The sequence below is a fragment of the Phasianus colchicus genome, chromosome Z (genome assembly GCF_987193195.1).
Source record: "Phasianus colchicus chromosome Z, bPhaCol1.hap1.1, whole genome shotgun sequence".
NCBI classification, from domain to species: Eukaryota; Metazoa; Chordata; class Aves; order Galliformes; family Phasianidae; genus Phasianus; species Phasianus colchicus.
In genome coordinates this window covers 36,291,291-36,308,791 of record NC_143476.1, presented here as the reverse complement: position 1 = coordinate 36,308,791, position 17,501 = coordinate 36,291,291, and the positions used below count along the sequence as shown (strand labels likewise).

The following is a 17,501-nucleotide window of genomic DNA, read 5'->3' as shown; positions in this document are numbered from 1 at the left end:
TGAGGGGCCCGGTGCTGCCATCAGCAGGGAACAAGGATGGCCTCCCTCAGGCCTTTTGCACCGCGCCCGCGCTGGGACGTCGCAGCACAGAGTCTAATAAAGGTCTGCGGGTCAACAGCACGGCCAGCGTTTCTAGTGTGTGTGTGCTGACCGACTTTGCATGGCCTGATGGTGACAGGGCAAGGTTTTGACCTGAGAAAAGAGGAGGTCTGGTGAACTGCGACAGGAATTCCTCACTCGGAGGGCGGTGAGGCCCTGGCACGGCTGCCCAGAGAAGCTGTGCGTGCAGGCGCTCCAGGCCGTATTGGACAGGGCCCTGTTCTAAGCTGACCTGCTGGGTGGCAGCGCTGCCATGGCAGGCACTTGGGGTTGGGTGGGTTTTATGATCCTTTCCGATCCATGTCTTCACACATCAAGGCTCCAAGCCTTATACAGTTCCCAGAGGCAAAGTGGCATAGGCAGGGCGCGATTCCCTTCAGCCTGCATATAAAATGAGTCAGGAAAAGTTCTGAGGTTTGCTTTCTTTGGCCTGCTGGCACTGTCACCATGCCAGAGACAGGAGAGGAGCTGTCCCTTGTCCAGGGCTGCAGTCCTGGAGTCACACTGGAGCATCCCTGCTCATCCAGCCTGACCGTGAAAGTCAGCTTCTGCATGGAAGTCAGGCCAACGCCGATGGGAGAGCCCCCACGCTTTGAGAGCCGCCCTCTGTGGAGATGCTCAAGGCCTCACGGGACAGGGCTCCAGGCAGCCTGATCTAGTGGGTGGCAACCAACACACTGCAGGAGTTTGGAACTTGATAGACTTCAGTGTCCCTTCCAACCCAAGCCATCCCAGGATCCTGCGATTCAAAACACCTGTCAGATCCAGCGTTAAGCCGGATTACTAAGGCACCTACCCAGCCAGTCTTGACATCTACAAAGGCTACCACGGTAGTAGTCAGGCATGATGTCTGTGTAGTAAATCCAAGTTTACTACTCTGGATAACCCTTCTTTTTCCCCACCTGCTTTGAGATGATATCCAGAATGAGTTGTTCCAACACTTTCCCAGGGATGGATGTGAGCCTGACTGGCCTATGTTTTCCTGAGTCCTTCTTCCTGACCTTTTTGAAGATTGGAATGACATTGGCTATCCTCCAGCCTTCAGGCATCTCTCTTGCTCTCCGTGAGGTTTCACAGATGATAGACAGCTGGGCTGTAAATGCACACTGCTGGCTCACGTCCAGCTTCTCGTCTACCAGGACCCCCAAGTCCTTCTCCGCAGGGCTGCTCTTAAGGAGATCCTCCCCCAGTCTATAGAAATAGCTGGGATTGCCCCGGCCCAAGGGCAACACCTTGCATTTGGCCTTGTTGAACCTCATGAGGTTCACGGGGGCCCACTTCTCCAGCCTGTCCAGGTCTCCCTGGGTGGTTTCTCTTCCCTCCAGCAGATTGATGGCACTGCTCAGCTTGGTGTTGTCTGCAAACTTGCTGAGGGTGCACTCGATGCCATCATCTGTGTCACTGATAAAGGTGGGGAAGAGCACCAGTCCCAAGAACCACCACTTGTGACTGGCTTTCACCCAGACATAGAACCACTGATCACAACCCTGTGGCTGCGACCAGCCGACCAGTTCTTAATCCATTGAATAGTCCACCTTTCAAAACCATACCTCTCCAATTTAGAGAGAAGGATTTGGTGAGGGACCATGTCAAAGGCTTTGGAGAGGTCTAGGAAGATACATTCATCACCCTTCCCCCATCCACCGATTGCTGTCACTCCATCACAGAAGGCCACCACACTGGTCAGGCACGATCTGCCCTTGGTGAAGCCAAGATGCTGGCTGTCTCGCATCACCTCTTTGTCTCCTATGTGCCTTAACACGGTGACTAGGAGGATCTGCTCCATGATCTTCCCAGGCACAGAGGTGAGGCTCACCGGCCTGGAGTTCCCCTAGTCATCCTTTCTCCCTTTTTTAAAAATGGGAGTAACGTTTCCCTTTTCCCAGTCACTGGGGATTTCGCCCGACAGCCATGATTTTTCAAACATGATTTGGAGCAGCTAGGCACCCACATCAGCCATCTCTCTCAGAACCCTAGGATGGATATCAGCTGGCCCCATGGACTTATATACCTTCAGTTTCATCAGGATGTCTCGGACTCATTCCGTTGTTACAGTGGGACGGAATCCACTCCTCTCACCCACACCGAGACGTTCAGGGTCCTGGCAGATGGAAGGAACCTGGACACCCATGAAGACTGAGGCAAAGTGCTTATTGAGCACAAGAATTTAATAAATAAATACTGAGCACAATAAATAAATAAAACTATTCTTTAATCTTCTCTGCTTTAGTCTGAAAATTTAGGCAGAAAATGTCATTGTAGATGGCATAATAAGTAAGAAACAAGCTAAATGCATTTGAACATCATACCTTCATGAAAAATATATGCCTCTTAAGTAGAGGTGCTTTTTTTTTTTCCTGTAGAATTAGACCTAGTGAGACAAATTCCTCAGTTCTTTCTGAAGGAAAAGCATACAAAAAAGGGAATCATGGAGTCACCCCAGATAACATTTTTTAAGCTTCCAAAAATGATAGAAAATGAAGGGTTTTTTGTAACTTGTCTTATGAAGTCCTGACTGTGATAAAAGCACAGAAGCAGTGCAAGTAGTTGTAAGGAAGAAGAAAATAATAATGTGTGGAAGCTATTGCTTACTTTTGGTGAAATGTTTGAAAAAGCAAAGCATTATTGGCAGAAAGACACTCAAGATATCTGCGTGTTGAAAGCACAGGAGCACATAGAGGTATTATTATGCCCAAATTAAAGTAACTACAACTTGGAAATTACAGCTAGAAACAACCTACTCTGCCCTTATATTTCCATTTTTTAATTCTTCATACAGAAAACATGTCCCTTAATGACAGTCTGAGCATTTCACTGTAGTTTTCCATGTACTGGAAGTAGAATGCAAATTAACTGTGCATTTTCTAATAGTCCCTGAACTATATTTGTCCATTAGAGCTTATCTCAAATTAGGAATACATAGTTTAGAGCGTATGTTTTATTCAGAACTACAATATGTATATATTTTAAAAACTCAAAGTAATTCAGCTCTCACTTATACTAAATACAGTTATGCATAAAGTGAACACTTTGACCTGTAATAAATGTTTAATACTGGGAATCAAAATCTTAAGCTATACAATTAAAACTTGGTAATACTTCCTGAGGAATGCATGGACTACTTATATTCCAGAAGATTCCGCCATTCTTAACCTGGCCAAAGTTGTTAGTAAACATCTGAGACATCAGAAACTGCTGTTCCTAGGTTACTTTTCTGATTTTGCGACTAAAATGCACTTTAGTATTGTAGAAGGAGCACAGCAATTGGTGTTTGCTACATACAATATTCCTCTCAAAGCTCACAAAGTGGGAAACAGAAAAATTAAACTCACACACACACACAAAAAAGGCATAACCTGAGCAAGTAAACACAGTTTGTATTACAACACACTGCCAGCTGTAACCTTTAAATTTGTAGGAAAAAAAAAAGCCCGCACAAAAATTTAAGCTTTACTGACAAAAGCATACAGAAAATCAATGAACAAACAGAACTGTCCTCGCTGAGCAAGAAACTTTGATGTGGGTAACATACAGTTAATACACAGCCTTGTTAGTGAGGTACTCCCACTTAATACTCTTCTAGCCTTCTTGAGGAACTTTAAGTACATCAGAAGAACTTGAGATTCAAATAATGCAAGACTGTGGTAACTAAATAATAAGTTTGTTTTTTTTTTTTTCTGCTATGCAATATACCATTTCACTATCTAATTATAATTACCATAGTTACTTAGTTCAGACAAATTTGAAATACAGATACTTCATCCTTTTGGGGCTTTGAGCAACCTGGTCTAGAGCGAGGAATCAGGGAGACTGGAACTAGATGATCTTAAAGGTCCCTTCCAACCCAAACCATTCTATGATACAATGATCATTGTAGAGTAACATAAATCAAATATCCCGATTTATAACTGTTTTAGGATTAAACAGTGTGCATTAACATATTATTTGTTAACATATTATTTGTTAATGCACACTGTTTAATCCTTGTAAGGGATTTTAGACTTCCTCCCAGTCTCCCAAGCCATAAGCAGAGAGTGTTTTATAGTTAGGCTGATGACATGGTCCCAACACTGGGAGGTTAAATGAACAGGTATGTATATTTAGATTGGATCCTGGGCTTTGGAAGGCATAAAATTCAATATTACTCAGCAGAATTTCTCAACATACATTCCGAATCTTCATCTGTATGATTGGCCTGCAAAATTATCAGCAATTTTCCTGTTAGATTACATGAGACAGTAAGCAACTAAGATATCCCAGGCAAGACAGGATGTCATTGCTAACATCTGATGGTTGTGTCAGATCTTTCAGAAATAATTTAGTGCTTATCTTTTTTTATTTTTTATATGAGTTTTCATAGTGACCATGAAAATATTTTTCAAGTACCTTGACTAAAATCTTGCTCATCAAAATTAAGATGAGATTATATAAACTCATCTTTCCTATCTGTTTACTCTTTCCATAAAATAAAGGCGAATCTATGACGCATAGAATAGCAAGCAGCTGTGTAACAGTTAAAGATAAAGATAGGCGGTAGTAGAAAAGCTTCCTCAAAGAAAAACAACCAGAGGAAAAATTTAAAAAAAAAAAAAAAAAAAAAGATATTTATGCATAAAAAAGGCTTAGCATCACAAAGCATGGTACTGTCTATTAGTATTTATATCGCTGTGGTTGAATTAATACCAAAAGCTCCTATCCTGACAAAGTGACAAACCTGAAGACACTCACTGCAGTAACAGGTACAGCTAGATGATCTTTTTGTTCTTTCCAGCCTTAATGATTCTATGATCAACAAACTTAAAGCTTATTTTCAACACGTTTAAAATTGGGATCAAGCTCCTATTAAAATGTACTAGTTAGACCAATGAAGTGCATCTAGGAAGGCTTCTGAAGCTTACTGATACACATAGAGGGAAAATGTGAACGTTACAACAATTTATGCTCTTGACATGATAATTAGTGCCAGCCAGAGAGAACCTGAAGCTATCCAGTCACCGTAAGAACACACACATAAAAAGGAAAACAATACACAAAGCAACAATTTGCAAATTAAGCAGACTGTAGGAACAACTTATGATCAATATACATGATAGAGTACTCAGCTACTAAAACCCTTTTGAAATGAGCTGCTGAATAGAAAAACTCCTTTCCCAGATTCTTAAAAGAGGAATCTTAGATACGTAATTTACAAGATATTTCCAAATTTGTTGATCAGATTTGTTAAATTCTGTATAGATAGAAATGACATTTTCATGAACTGTTTACATCACAGCTACAGAATCTCACCTTGCTATTGGGCTACTTGAACATGGAGAGAACGATAAATGGGCGTGGAGGGAAAGAACTGGTTAGAAGTGCTGAAAAAATAGCCAGTGACGTTCTGGTATTCTTTGGTAAGAGCTAAACCTGCTGATTTCTGTCCTTTCTCCATACTTAACTGAATGTTCCCAATCTGAAAAGACCTCACAATCCTCACTTCACTACCCATCCACACTGCAGTGACTGAGAGCTGCAGGCAGTACTGCCCAGACCTTCCACAAAATTCATAGCGATGAACAAAGGAACTACCTTGATCTATCTGCCTTTTGAAAAAACTTTAAAAGTCACTCTTATTGCAAGATCAGAATTTTAAAAAAGCTTCTACTTCATTTTTACAAGTGGTGACATTTACTCGCCAAGCAAAATTAGCAAAAAACATTATTTGAGAAGTAGGTAGCACACAGGGTAGAAACAGAAACTGCATTCTGCCACAGAGCTGCAAGCATCATGCCATATCCTTCAGCCAGCCCAAGTGCCCAAGCATGGAGGGACATGGCTTTTAGACAAAACTGTGCTTTGGAGATAAAAGTAAAGAAATAAAGAGAACTCTTTAAAAGCTACTGTAGATTTTTCAGCATACATGTAATATGCATGCATGTAAGAATCTGTTAAACCACAGCTGAAACAGTACTTTACAGAGTACATTTAACGCCAGGTCCTTTTCAATTATTTTCAATTAAATCATTTTAACGCTCGCATTAAAAGTGAAGATTCTCTCATATAAACACCAACTGGCTGTAGGTGAAACACATTCCACCTGGAAGCATTACGTCGTTCAACTGACTTAGCTTAAGCAGTAGGAATTATCATGAACTTGAGACTGAAACATTAATCTCCTTCAAAGATGTATTTTGGAATCTCCCTGATGATCTGTCTGGAAAGGCACTAGTTCAACCAGAACCTTGAGGTAGCTGATCTTCCTGAGAGCTTAGTTCTGCATTTTCCAGACGTGGACAGAATCCTTTATGTAGTGTGAGAAGATAGAGCCTTGCATATGCTGTATAACCAAGGAAGTCTTGAAGTGCATTCTAGCTTCATTTTGTTTCTGAATCCAAGCAATCTAAGTTCTTGGAAGGCTTATTAGATCAAATGCCTCTTGTCAGGCAGATCAAACTTTGCAGAAAAAGTTTGGATCAACTCTTGAACATCAGAAAGGAAGTTTGGTTTAAGGATGTGAATTCTTTGATAAAGAAGGGGTAGGACAAATACAGGACAAGAGTTCTCAATCATCTACGCTGTGAAATCACTACCTCAAAGAAGTCTGTCCCTATTATGACTGGGCAGTTTTGCTAATTTTCTCATACAATACCAGCACAATTTACACTAGATTTGTTCAGTGCTCTGGATTTCCACCAGAACACTGAGACTCAGACAGTCATTAAGTATACCTATGAGACTTCTGATTCTTCAAGATCTGCTAGTCTTAGACACTGTAGCAGACAAATATTTGCCGGATTGGCTGAGAATTTTAGCTCAGCAAAGGGGCATTGCATTCCCCTCATCACTTCAATACTCGTATTTAGCCTTTAGTGTATCAGCCCTAAATCCAAATTACTGTTGTGTAGCACACAGAAGGACAAGCAGGCAGTATGGAAGAGAAGCAACCAGAAAGTTGAGAAAGAGGAAGCTAAAAGCAGAGCATCTTTTTCAGCCAGTACTTAAGTTTTAGAAATCTGTATGCAAGAGTTACAGAGTTGATTCCTGTGGCTATAAAAGAGCACAGCCATGTTAAAGTGAAAACAAAACATTTCTCATTGATGAAACCCTAGGGCTTGAAGTGTCTCATCTCTGCCTCATAGAATGAAGTAGTCTTCCACCACTGAAATAGCTCAGGGTTGTTATTTTCATCCTACTGAAAATGAGCATTTCTACTCTGCTCAGGTGCTGTTTAACTTCAGCTATTGTTGAGGATGTGCATTAGTGCTCTCAAAATACATTTGATATAGCAGCCATGGCTGCCTAAGAAACAGCATGTTAAAAGGAAAAAAAAGTGGAAAATTATTAGTTGCATGAGAAAACAAACCCAAACCAATAGACAAGAACACAGGAAAAATTCAGAGTGCAGATGTAATGACATTTATTAAAAGGCATGCTACAACAACTAGAGTTAGGGAATTAGGTATAGGTATCAATTAATCAGCATATACGTGAACTTCAATGAAACAATATATTGCAGCAAAACAAATTCAAACTAACCATGCATTACACAATTAGAAAATAGGGTTTCTTTTTAATATTACATCTTTTTTGTACATATTACATTAGCAAACATAGAATCTTTTTTCTCCAATGCTAGAAGCTGCTTTACAAGTGAAAGCTGGTACTGTTGTTTATTAGAACATACAAGACAATTGATTTTTTTTTTTTAATATGAAACCATTTTACACTTTCATTTGCCCACCAAACCCATTTTTACCAGTTTTTTGTTTTTTTTTTTTAAAGATGTTACAAATATTTACATTATTTTCTTGTGTTAGATCAACATTTTTATAATCTGAAAATGGACTTTTGTGAACAGATAATGTAAATGAAGGAATTTCAACAATTCCTAGCCATGCTTTTGAATGTCTTAGATACAATACTAAAGGTAGTCCATTAACCCCTTGCCTACAGTATTGTTTCACATTACAATCTATTTCATTTTCTTTATGGACTAAGTGTTTCATCAACAAACAGCAAGTAAAGGCCACTTCGCATTGGCTTTTCCCTTCCAAAAGGAACTTGAGAGAAAAGTTTACACATAATGTATCACTCAGACCAGTACAGTCAGTCTTTGGTCAGAAAATGAGGTGATGTTCTGATGCAAGAATTGGCTTGCTTAGTAACCCTTTTTGTCTGCTGCTGCAGTTCTAGGGTGAAATTTTGCAGAAAGCAGATAACATGCTCAAGGAAAATTGGAAAGTGCTTAAAATGGACTAAGTGGTTAGATTCCCACTCTTCATAAGCAATGCAGTTTCCAGGAACTGAAGAACGTTTACAGCAATAAGATGACATTAGTCAAATGTAAAAGCTTTCATAGCAAGTGTCAAGGGCCTTCAGCTACACAAGACCCCTTGTTGGGGTCTGCTCCAAACACAAACTACTGTCACTATTCAGGTTGGAAATACATGGATTACACTTGGATTCTGCCATTCTGTGGTATGACCCTCCAAAATACAAACCCAAACCTGCAGCAGTGAAGGCAATTTTATCATTAAATCTGTACTGAAATTGTAACTGACTGCCTGTACAGTTAGCGGACAACTTTCTATCTTAACAATATAAATATACAATTTCCAGGGGAAAGGAATAGAGTATTTATTGTACATGAAAGAGCAGTAGATACGAGAAAACCCTACACACAGGACTACTGAAGGCACATAAACTTTGGTCCCGCTTTGTTATATCGCAGTCACCTCACACAGTATTAAATTGAGAATATTTCCATTATTCTCAATAATTGAGAAAGAATATCATGAATATTCTTTCATGAAATAATTCACAACTCCCAACCGTTAGGATTTTCTTTTAAAAGAACAGGTCAACAGTCTAGTACAGAGCAAACAAATCATCAGAAGACTGTTAAATATAAAAGAAAAACTGTGTAATCTGAACAGTATCTTTCCAGCACAACAGTAAAAGCTCTAAGTGTGATAGATCTGCTTTAGATAAAAACATACCAAGTCAAAAGTTAAAAGCATTTGAAGAACAGCAGCACATGCTAGTTGTATACAATGACAAGGAATAGGTCTGCATCCTTAACAGAAAAAAAAAATCTGTATCATTTTATGACTTAAAATTAACGAATCTGAGGAGGGGAAGTTGAATCTGTTGTTTTTTTTAGCATGGTTAAATAGTTTGAATACAAACAGGTTTGCCACCTGTAAACAGAAAGTGTCATATAGGCAAGTCTCTTCAGATCCGTGGAATAACTGAAGCACAAAAAAGACATAAATCTACCTCAGAGCACAAAAAATAGAATTGACAATACCAGCAGACAACGCAACCAAGTCAAGCTAAAACTCAAATTTTCAGCTGATGTTCCAAGGCATTTAAAGAAATTCATAGAAGCTGAAGCTTTACTATTAGGCAACATATTACAGGTCATTTGAAAAGCCACCAAGTTTCTCCTGGGTTAAGAATGCCTTACTACATTTTGAATCAATGTGCTGCCACTGAACAAAAGTAGGAGTTGGAAGTAACCCAGGGCTGATTTTTGACTTAAAAAACACAAAGGCAGAGAACTCCACCCTCATCCACTTCTGGTAGCTGTGAATTTAACCACTAGTGTTTTAGAGTACAACTTCTGTGTTACACATTACAACAGGCTTCACAAGTGACTTAAACAGAAATTATATTAAAGAAATTATAACCTATATTTAATAACTTAATACCATTGTATTGAGAGGATGAAGCCAGAATCTTTCAGGAAGTTGTGCTGTTATAGAAAAGGCAACATATTGCTAGGTGGGATAGTAGGAATATCTCTGACAGAGTGGCCGGCCCTAATCCCAGGGAGAGGTAAGATTAAGGCCTTAGAACTTCATTTTTAACATGCATCAGTGTAAGAATCTGTAAAATAAAGCCTGCTCTTCTCAGAGGTTCTGAGCTCATATATTCTTTAGAGATTCACAAACTGAGTGCAACAGTGCTTTTGCATTGATGAGTCAAGCACAGCTTAAGAATTACTCCTTTTGTCCTCATCCTTCACTAACAGTGCATTATAGTAAGATTTTTGCTTTTAATTAATTATTCAAGGCAGAATACTGAATAAGATAGGCTAGCCTTATCTAGTACCATCATTCTGTTAAGGAAACATTAAGATGTACAGCTATTTTTGAGGCTTGTCTGCACTTGTAAAAGCAGATCTCTTTAAGAGGCAGAGTCTGAGAAATACATAAATTTGCAAGTAATCTGACAAGAGTTATTTAATTAAAGAAACAATGATAACAAGAGAAAATGACAAAAAGATACAGGAGAAATATATAATAAAAGAAAAAAACCAAAAAAACTAACAGAAGATCACAAAAATCTACTATCCAGATTTTTCTTATATTAAAAATCTGTAAATCTCTGGCAGCCTAAACTGTAGGCCTCCATTTCAAACTGCAAGTAGTTCAGAGCTGACATTAGTTCTATTCTAACATTAAGACAAAATAAAAAGATTATTTCTTCTCTTTCTGTGAGAATGCTGTACATTCTCATCCCTTCAAATTTGTTTAAGTATTAGCACTAAGTATTATTAGATTACACAAATTAAAAGGGCATGTAATTTGTATGTTTGTATACATGTATAACGTGATATGGCATACACATACTAATATTATGTGTGTCAATATTCATTCTCAAATTTAAGGTTCCTTTTCTCTGCTTTAGAATTACATTCAGGTCTAATACGATTCCTCTGCCCTTTAGCTGTAGTTCATTAAAAAAGTGATAAATCATACATTATGAATAATGTCCCAATATTAACAAACCACTATGTGCAGCAACAAGGAACATTCTTAGCAACTGTCTTTAACTATTATCAGAGTGACAGCTAAAAAGGTTAAACATAGACATGAATTACAAATTAAGTATCCTGTTCATTTGCAGACAGGACCTTTTCAACAAGGCTTTTACAACATGGAACTTTGCTAAAAACATGAAGATGATATTTTTAATAGGTTGCTCTGGGAGCTCTGATTCTGCATTTCTTTCACTTCTTTTTTTACAATTCTTTTTTTGAAGTTATTTTTAAAAAAGGTTGACAGTTCACTAAATTGAATCAGTCATTTCAAAGAGGGGAAAATGGGAAGAGTACCTCAAATCCCAAAGATAACATTGTCTGTTATTCCTAAGCATTTCGCTTTCCATTAAATATAACATTCTGAAAAGTTATTTACTTGTGTTGAATAGAACCTACTATAGCTACCTACATAGTCAGCATTTTACTTACTGTCAAAAGGCCATGCTTTTGTTTATTTTAGAGACCCAGAACCTTCTTTAGTATGATTAGCTGTTGCAAGTCAAGTTACAGACATTAAAGCAAGGCAAGCTAGTACATCACTGATTTTTACAGAAGTCATTCAGAGTAACAGTCTGAAGAAGCTCACTCCAAAATACTCAGATATTTCCAGAATTATACCTTTGTTCTGGAAAGATAAGAGGAATTCTACAACTAATAAAAATTGTTAAAAAACAAAATAAATGAGTGGCAAAAAATTCTCCAGTAGTTATAAACAAGCAAATGTGATATGTCACATTTTAAAAAGTGATGTATTTTCGGTAAATTCTGAAAACAAATAGCCCTTAAAAAGAAAAAAGAACTCTTTAATGACAGAAATCAGCAATGTTCTTAACTTTCTATACAAAATCTAACCGCATCACAGCTCCAAATGGACATTCAGTATTGAACTTTTTGACAAATGAAAGACTGCTTTTCATGGTAAACTCAAGAACCTGAAAAAGAATTATTTGAAACACCATCCCTCAGGAAGTTAAACTGCAGAAACTGGAGTGGTGTTTGCTCTTTTGCCTTTATGTATAATTTTATTTTGTCTGTTTGTTTTTTGTGCATTTTTCTGGGAATAATTTTTTTTTTTTTTTTAGCCAAATACAGGTATCAGACAACTGTAACCAGATAAATTCAGAGAGGCCTACAGGACTCTGCTTTAAACTTAATTAATGTTTTAAACTTAATTTCCACCTCTACCTTATCTTTATACTAAAGCACCAGAGACTAGAAGTTAGAATATTACTGGGGATGGGGAGGAAACACAAAAGTAGCAGTTAGGAAAATATTTACAAGACAAAAAAAAGAATTTTAAAAGCCTGCAATACATTTTTCAAGATACTTCAGATAAAACTCAAAGCTGTTGTGTCATAAGCACACAGTAAGGCACATAATAAGAAATTAAGTAAATACACAGTAACTATATTGATACAAAAAACTCTTGAGGTTTCATTTTTCATCCCCAAAGATGACCTTACCAAAAATAACTTCTTAAAAATTCATTAAGCCATCACAGACCTGAATATTTTCTATAAGATTGTAAACATTTTATTCTTTAAAGAAATGTAAAAAACTCTTTGAAATCAGGACTATTTTCTCCTCTTATTTTCTTCAAAATACTATTACACAATACCACTTCATAGTAAAATAACACAGACTTCCATTCCAGGATGAAGTCAAGCTAAGACTCTAATGTTACAGCTTGGAGAAACTTGTCAAACATCTTTTACTCCACTAAGAAAAGGCACTGCCTTTCCTCTAATAATTTAACCCATATGAACAGCACAACATTTATGTTTTAAAAAAGCTATCGTAAGGATTTGCCAAAGTGTGAACACACACTCTAGTAACATAAATACTGTTCAGAGGGCATTTGCAATCAGCGCTTGGTTTTTTCTTCAAGAAAGCCAAGTGCTATTTCACATTCAAATCAGTGTTTAATATGGGTAGAGTGGATTCACCATTTTGTTAGAAACATTCTCAGTTTGGTATATTGAAAAAGCACTCTAAAATATTTCATAAGGCTAATTTGAAACAAAAATTCAAAATATATTCTCAAAAGTAAAATTAAAATAGGAAACTTGATGATAAATATTTCTATAGAAATTTAATCTTTTTATTGATGAATAAGATTTGATCATATACTGGCAGCTGAAATCAGAAAAGATTATCCCCTAATTCTTTGCTGTGTGTATGAACGAGATTTTTCTTTTAAGAGCAGAATTGGTCACAGCTACTTCAGTCTCTACTTGATTAGAGTAAGAAAACTGCAATGCAGTTTTAAAAGGAATGTTTGCAGAAAAGTCAAATTGTAGATCTTGAGAAGGAAACTCGGAGGTGATGATTTTCTCCTAGGTCATAATCGTGAAGTTCAATGAGAGCATGAACTGCTTCTTCCACAGAGCCCAGCTGGATAAGAGCCATTTTGCAATCTCTCCTGAAGAACGACAAATAACATTATTAATCAGAATCAAATTGTCATTGTAGTAATCAACACACAAAAAAGTGATGCAAATATTTTTTTAGCCACATCATATACAGCTCTTCCTACACAAAATGCAGGCGCAGTGACAGAAATAGATTTAGTCATACACCTCATAAAACAGGGAAACAACAGAACTGAATTTTACTGATTGATAATCTACAGCCATGCCATTCTTCCATAACACTGTATTAAAAAAAAAAAAAACCACACACCATCCAAATATGCCTAAAACCCTCTGAAAAACACTGGTATTGTCTTTCTATATGAGATTCTAGCAGGTGTGATCATGCACAAATAATATAGCAAAGATATCTTAATGAATGCTAGAACAGATTCATTGTAATCGTTTACTTGACATTTTACACGTACAAATCTTGTACATCTTTTCAAAGAAGTTAGAGTTACATTCACTTTCCTAAAATTTACCTACTTTGAACACGTGGAATTTATCAAAAGGTCAAATATTTTCCATTTAGTTATGCTAGCATCATATTTTCATTTAATCACTTAAAATTTTAAGATTAGAATTAGCATAAGCATTGTCACAAGCTGTTAAGCTTTTGCCTATAGATAGTGTTATACACAAATGGAATTTCTCCAAAAAGCAGTTAGCCATCTTTCAGGATGAAAGATTTCACAGCATTTTTAAATGAGAACTTACTGGAAAAATCTGAAGGCTTTCACAGTAGATCCAGTACGTGCAAAAAGACTCTTAAGGTCATCAAAAGAAACAGAAGTCCTATTTAAAAACAAACAAAACAAATCAAAATCTTCTCAACCTGTAAAAGAGCACAGTCTACAGCATAGTATCAAACCACGAGTTCTTATTGCTAAATTAAATTTAACCATCTAATAGTACTCCCACAAGCCCAGCTCAAATATCTTAGCTTTGACTCTGATTTAGCACTGCAGTGTGCTACAAAAAATATTTCAGATACAATCCATTGCTTTTCATCCTCTCCCATTCCTGCCTTGGATATATTCAGAAAGCGTAAAGATTAACTGGTAGCTTCTGAAATATTTTTGTCTTTTAATTACTGTTAGAGCACTTCATATATCTTCTATTTTGAAAGTCTATTTTACTCCAAGTGTCATCTCAGAGGTGTCCTATGTCTTTTTTTATTATTATTATTTGAACAAAATTCTGTAGTTTTCTCCCTTTTTTTTCCTCTGAATAATTGGAGAACTAAAGAACCCTGTGCAAACTTATGTTGAGCTATCACTTCACTGTTGGCAACATTCTAGCAAGGAAAAAAGGTTGCATCAGTTTTAGAGAAAATGCTTCTTAATTACTTTTTCTTAATAACTCTTTTTTTGTAAGCTTTCTGAATGACTGTTAAGACCATTCTTTAAACAGTACTAGAATGATTAAAAACTGTATCAACATTACATAACAATGTTAATCTTAAATTTGATGCAGTGTAACTCTCAAAAAGCAATGTCTTTAATATTCCATGAAAATTTATAACACAGAACTTCAGATGTGAAAAATTCATTTTTTCAAGAAAATATATATTAAAACTTGTCAAGAAGAGCAGTGATTTTCAATCCATTATCCTCTTCATTAACAATAAAAACAGAGGCAGTTAAACAATTTGCTTATTGTTAATTATACAGCAAAATGACCCATTTTGAGGAAGAGACAGAAGATCAAGAAAATTTACAGCTTATACCACTTAGATTTTGTAGCTTTAAGAGTACAACCCAAGAAACATTCTCTTTCCACAAAGATCATACACATTGGTACTCACGGGATGTTGGAGAGATGTAGGGTGGCAGATGGAGGAAAGATGTTCTGGAAGTTCTTAGAGCCAGGCTTCTTAAAGCGATGTAATGGGCTATTGCTGTAGTCCTTTGTCAGACCATTGTCATCTTCTCCTTCACGAGGGAGTTGAATATTCTGATGTTTTGAAAGAGTTGCACGGATGAATTTCCCATAAAGTTTCTGTCCATTCAAATTGCTGATAGCTAACCAATGGAAATATCATTTGGACACAAAAACAGATGATCGAAGAGGAATTAAAAATGGTTCTTTAGATACTGCTCTTGCCTTCTATTTAGTGTCAGATTTCATGTCCTCAATTTAAACAGCAAGCTCCATCTCTACAAAGTGGGCTAAGTTTTTTTCCCTTCATATCATTACAATTTAACAAGTGCGAGTCTAAATGCAATGGAAATAAAAATGGCATTATTCTTAAATAGCTAGAAATAAGATAAGATACATGAAAAATGTATGACTTAGTATGATAAACTACTGGAAAATTGTACAAATTTTTAATAGAAACATTTATTAGATTAAGACTTGCAGGGTTGTTTTTAAGCCACTACAGGAAAACCATTTGCTTACATGAAAGCAAGCTAATCAATGTCAACATTTGAAAGCAAAAGTTCATATATAGAAGAGTTCACAATGATGGATTTAATTAGGTGAATATAGCCACCGACAGAAGGCAGATTCCTGAGCTTTATCATATTCATGATAGTTAGGACCATAACTGCCTTTAAAATCAGTACCTATTTGAGCCTGGGTTGCATCTGCCATCTGAACCAAAGCATTTTCTTTATTCTTAAACATGATCTTCACACGAAGCACATCACCATAGGCACCTATGAAAATCCAGAAAGAAAATTTGTATTACTACAAAAAGCACATGTGCAAGTCTGTTGCTTTTCACTAAAATTAACAAAGAATAATCATCTCATTAAACAGCTTGGTTAGAACATTAATATGAAATATACTATTGTATATTATTTTTTGAGGCTCAGAAATAGGGGAAAAAACACATCAACAGGTAGGATCTCAGTGATAAAATTGCATGTTTATGTTCAGCTGTCAAGTAGTGCAAGTGTTAAAAGTCCTCTCAACAGAGGAGTATTAAAACATTACCATGTCAATATTCTTCCCTGCAAATAACAAATATGCCATTTCTGTAGCCCACTTCCTCCAAGACAACCTTTGCTTTTCCATCTTACTTTGCTTTGCCATTCTTTGTAGTGAAGAAACCTGAGCATACAGTGAAATTTTTCTGAAACTCAACAATTCTGTCTTTTTGGTACCTGTGTCTTACAGACACTGACTCAAAAGACCGTCATTTAAAACCAGCACATTCTCTTGTGCATTTTCTGGACAAAACCAGAAAAACTGAAGTTTAATTAATCACCATTTGCTACTTAAATAAAAAGAACTCTAGCTCTGTAGTTTCTAAAGGTATATTTGACATATCTTACCAAATAGGATGAAAAGTCCATGTGGTGTGATGGCCTGTTTAAATGATAAAATGAGTGTATTATTTTTAAAGCCAGGCAAATAAAGAAACCTAGACCTTAAGCACATGGTAAAACTAAAAGAATGGGAGAGATTCTAAGTACAAATACCATCAAACCATTTCACCAAAAGTATTTTGCATCAGCAACTAGGGCATATTCATTCTTGTTAATACATATTTATTATGCACATATCAAATACATAAACAGGCTAACACTTCAGCTCATGCATTTTCACCACTCAAAACTGAGAGTCTGTCATGCTGGAGAGATTATTAATATGTTAAGTGGCTTAATTACTTGAAATTATTCTAAGCTTTCTAAGACAGCATTTCATACACTGATAAATCAAAGCAATTTGCTACGCTAAAGGTAGAAAAGAGCATTCAATAAGTCATTTGTTTTTTCTGAACTGCAAATACCACCTAAAAAACTAGAACTTGTTGCTGCAACATGTATTTGCTTTGTTTTAAATTTTGTCCCTGTGACCATACGTTACTAATATGCACACTATTTAATTGTTTATACATGAAGCACATATGGAGTGATAATTAAATTTTGTCTGATTAAAAGCTTTGAAAAGAAAGCCTGAAATAAGTAATTTTTCTTCAGGATTTAATGAAAAATCTCTGATGTACAAAGTTCCCCAGTCACCAAAGAAGAGAATTTGAACTCTAATCAACCCAAACTTTATTCAGCTGAGACAAGAGTTTTGCCTGTAGTGAGCACTAAAAATTTATGTTGTATTATGCATTGCAGTATAAAGATCTAAATGGTAACTTCTTAGATAGAATTAATATTAAGTAAAGCAGCAAACTCCTAAAAAAAGATTTGATCTGTTTCACATATCCTTACTCTGAA

The 17,501-nt window shown here is 36.4% G+C and overlaps 1 protein-coding gene across 12 annotated transcripts in view; it reads right to left on the bottom strand.

The window, feature by feature from the left end:
* Positions 1-7,478: 7,478 nt before the first annotated feature.
* The window catches only part of PTBP3 (polypyrimidine tract binding protein 3), a 55,231-nt gene continuing 45,208 nt past the window's right edge, over positions 7,479-17,501 (bottom strand). For all 12 annotated transcript variants that reach the window (XM_031609770.2, XM_090131074.1, XM_090131071.1 and 9 more), the window contains 5 exons: positions 16,605-16,638; positions 15,891-15,983; positions 15,128-15,344; positions 14,038-14,115; positions 7,479-13,328 (listed from right to left, as the gene is read on the bottom strand). In XM_031609770.2, coding sequence (XP_031465630.1) covers positions 13,196-13,328; positions 14,038-14,115; positions 15,128-15,344; positions 15,891-15,983; positions 16,605-16,638 — 555 coding nt within the window. In that variant the 3' untranslated portion in view covers positions 7,479-13,195. The remainder of the gene's footprint in view (positions 13,329-14,037; positions 14,116-15,127; positions 15,345-15,890; positions 15,984-16,604; positions 16,639-17,501) is intronic.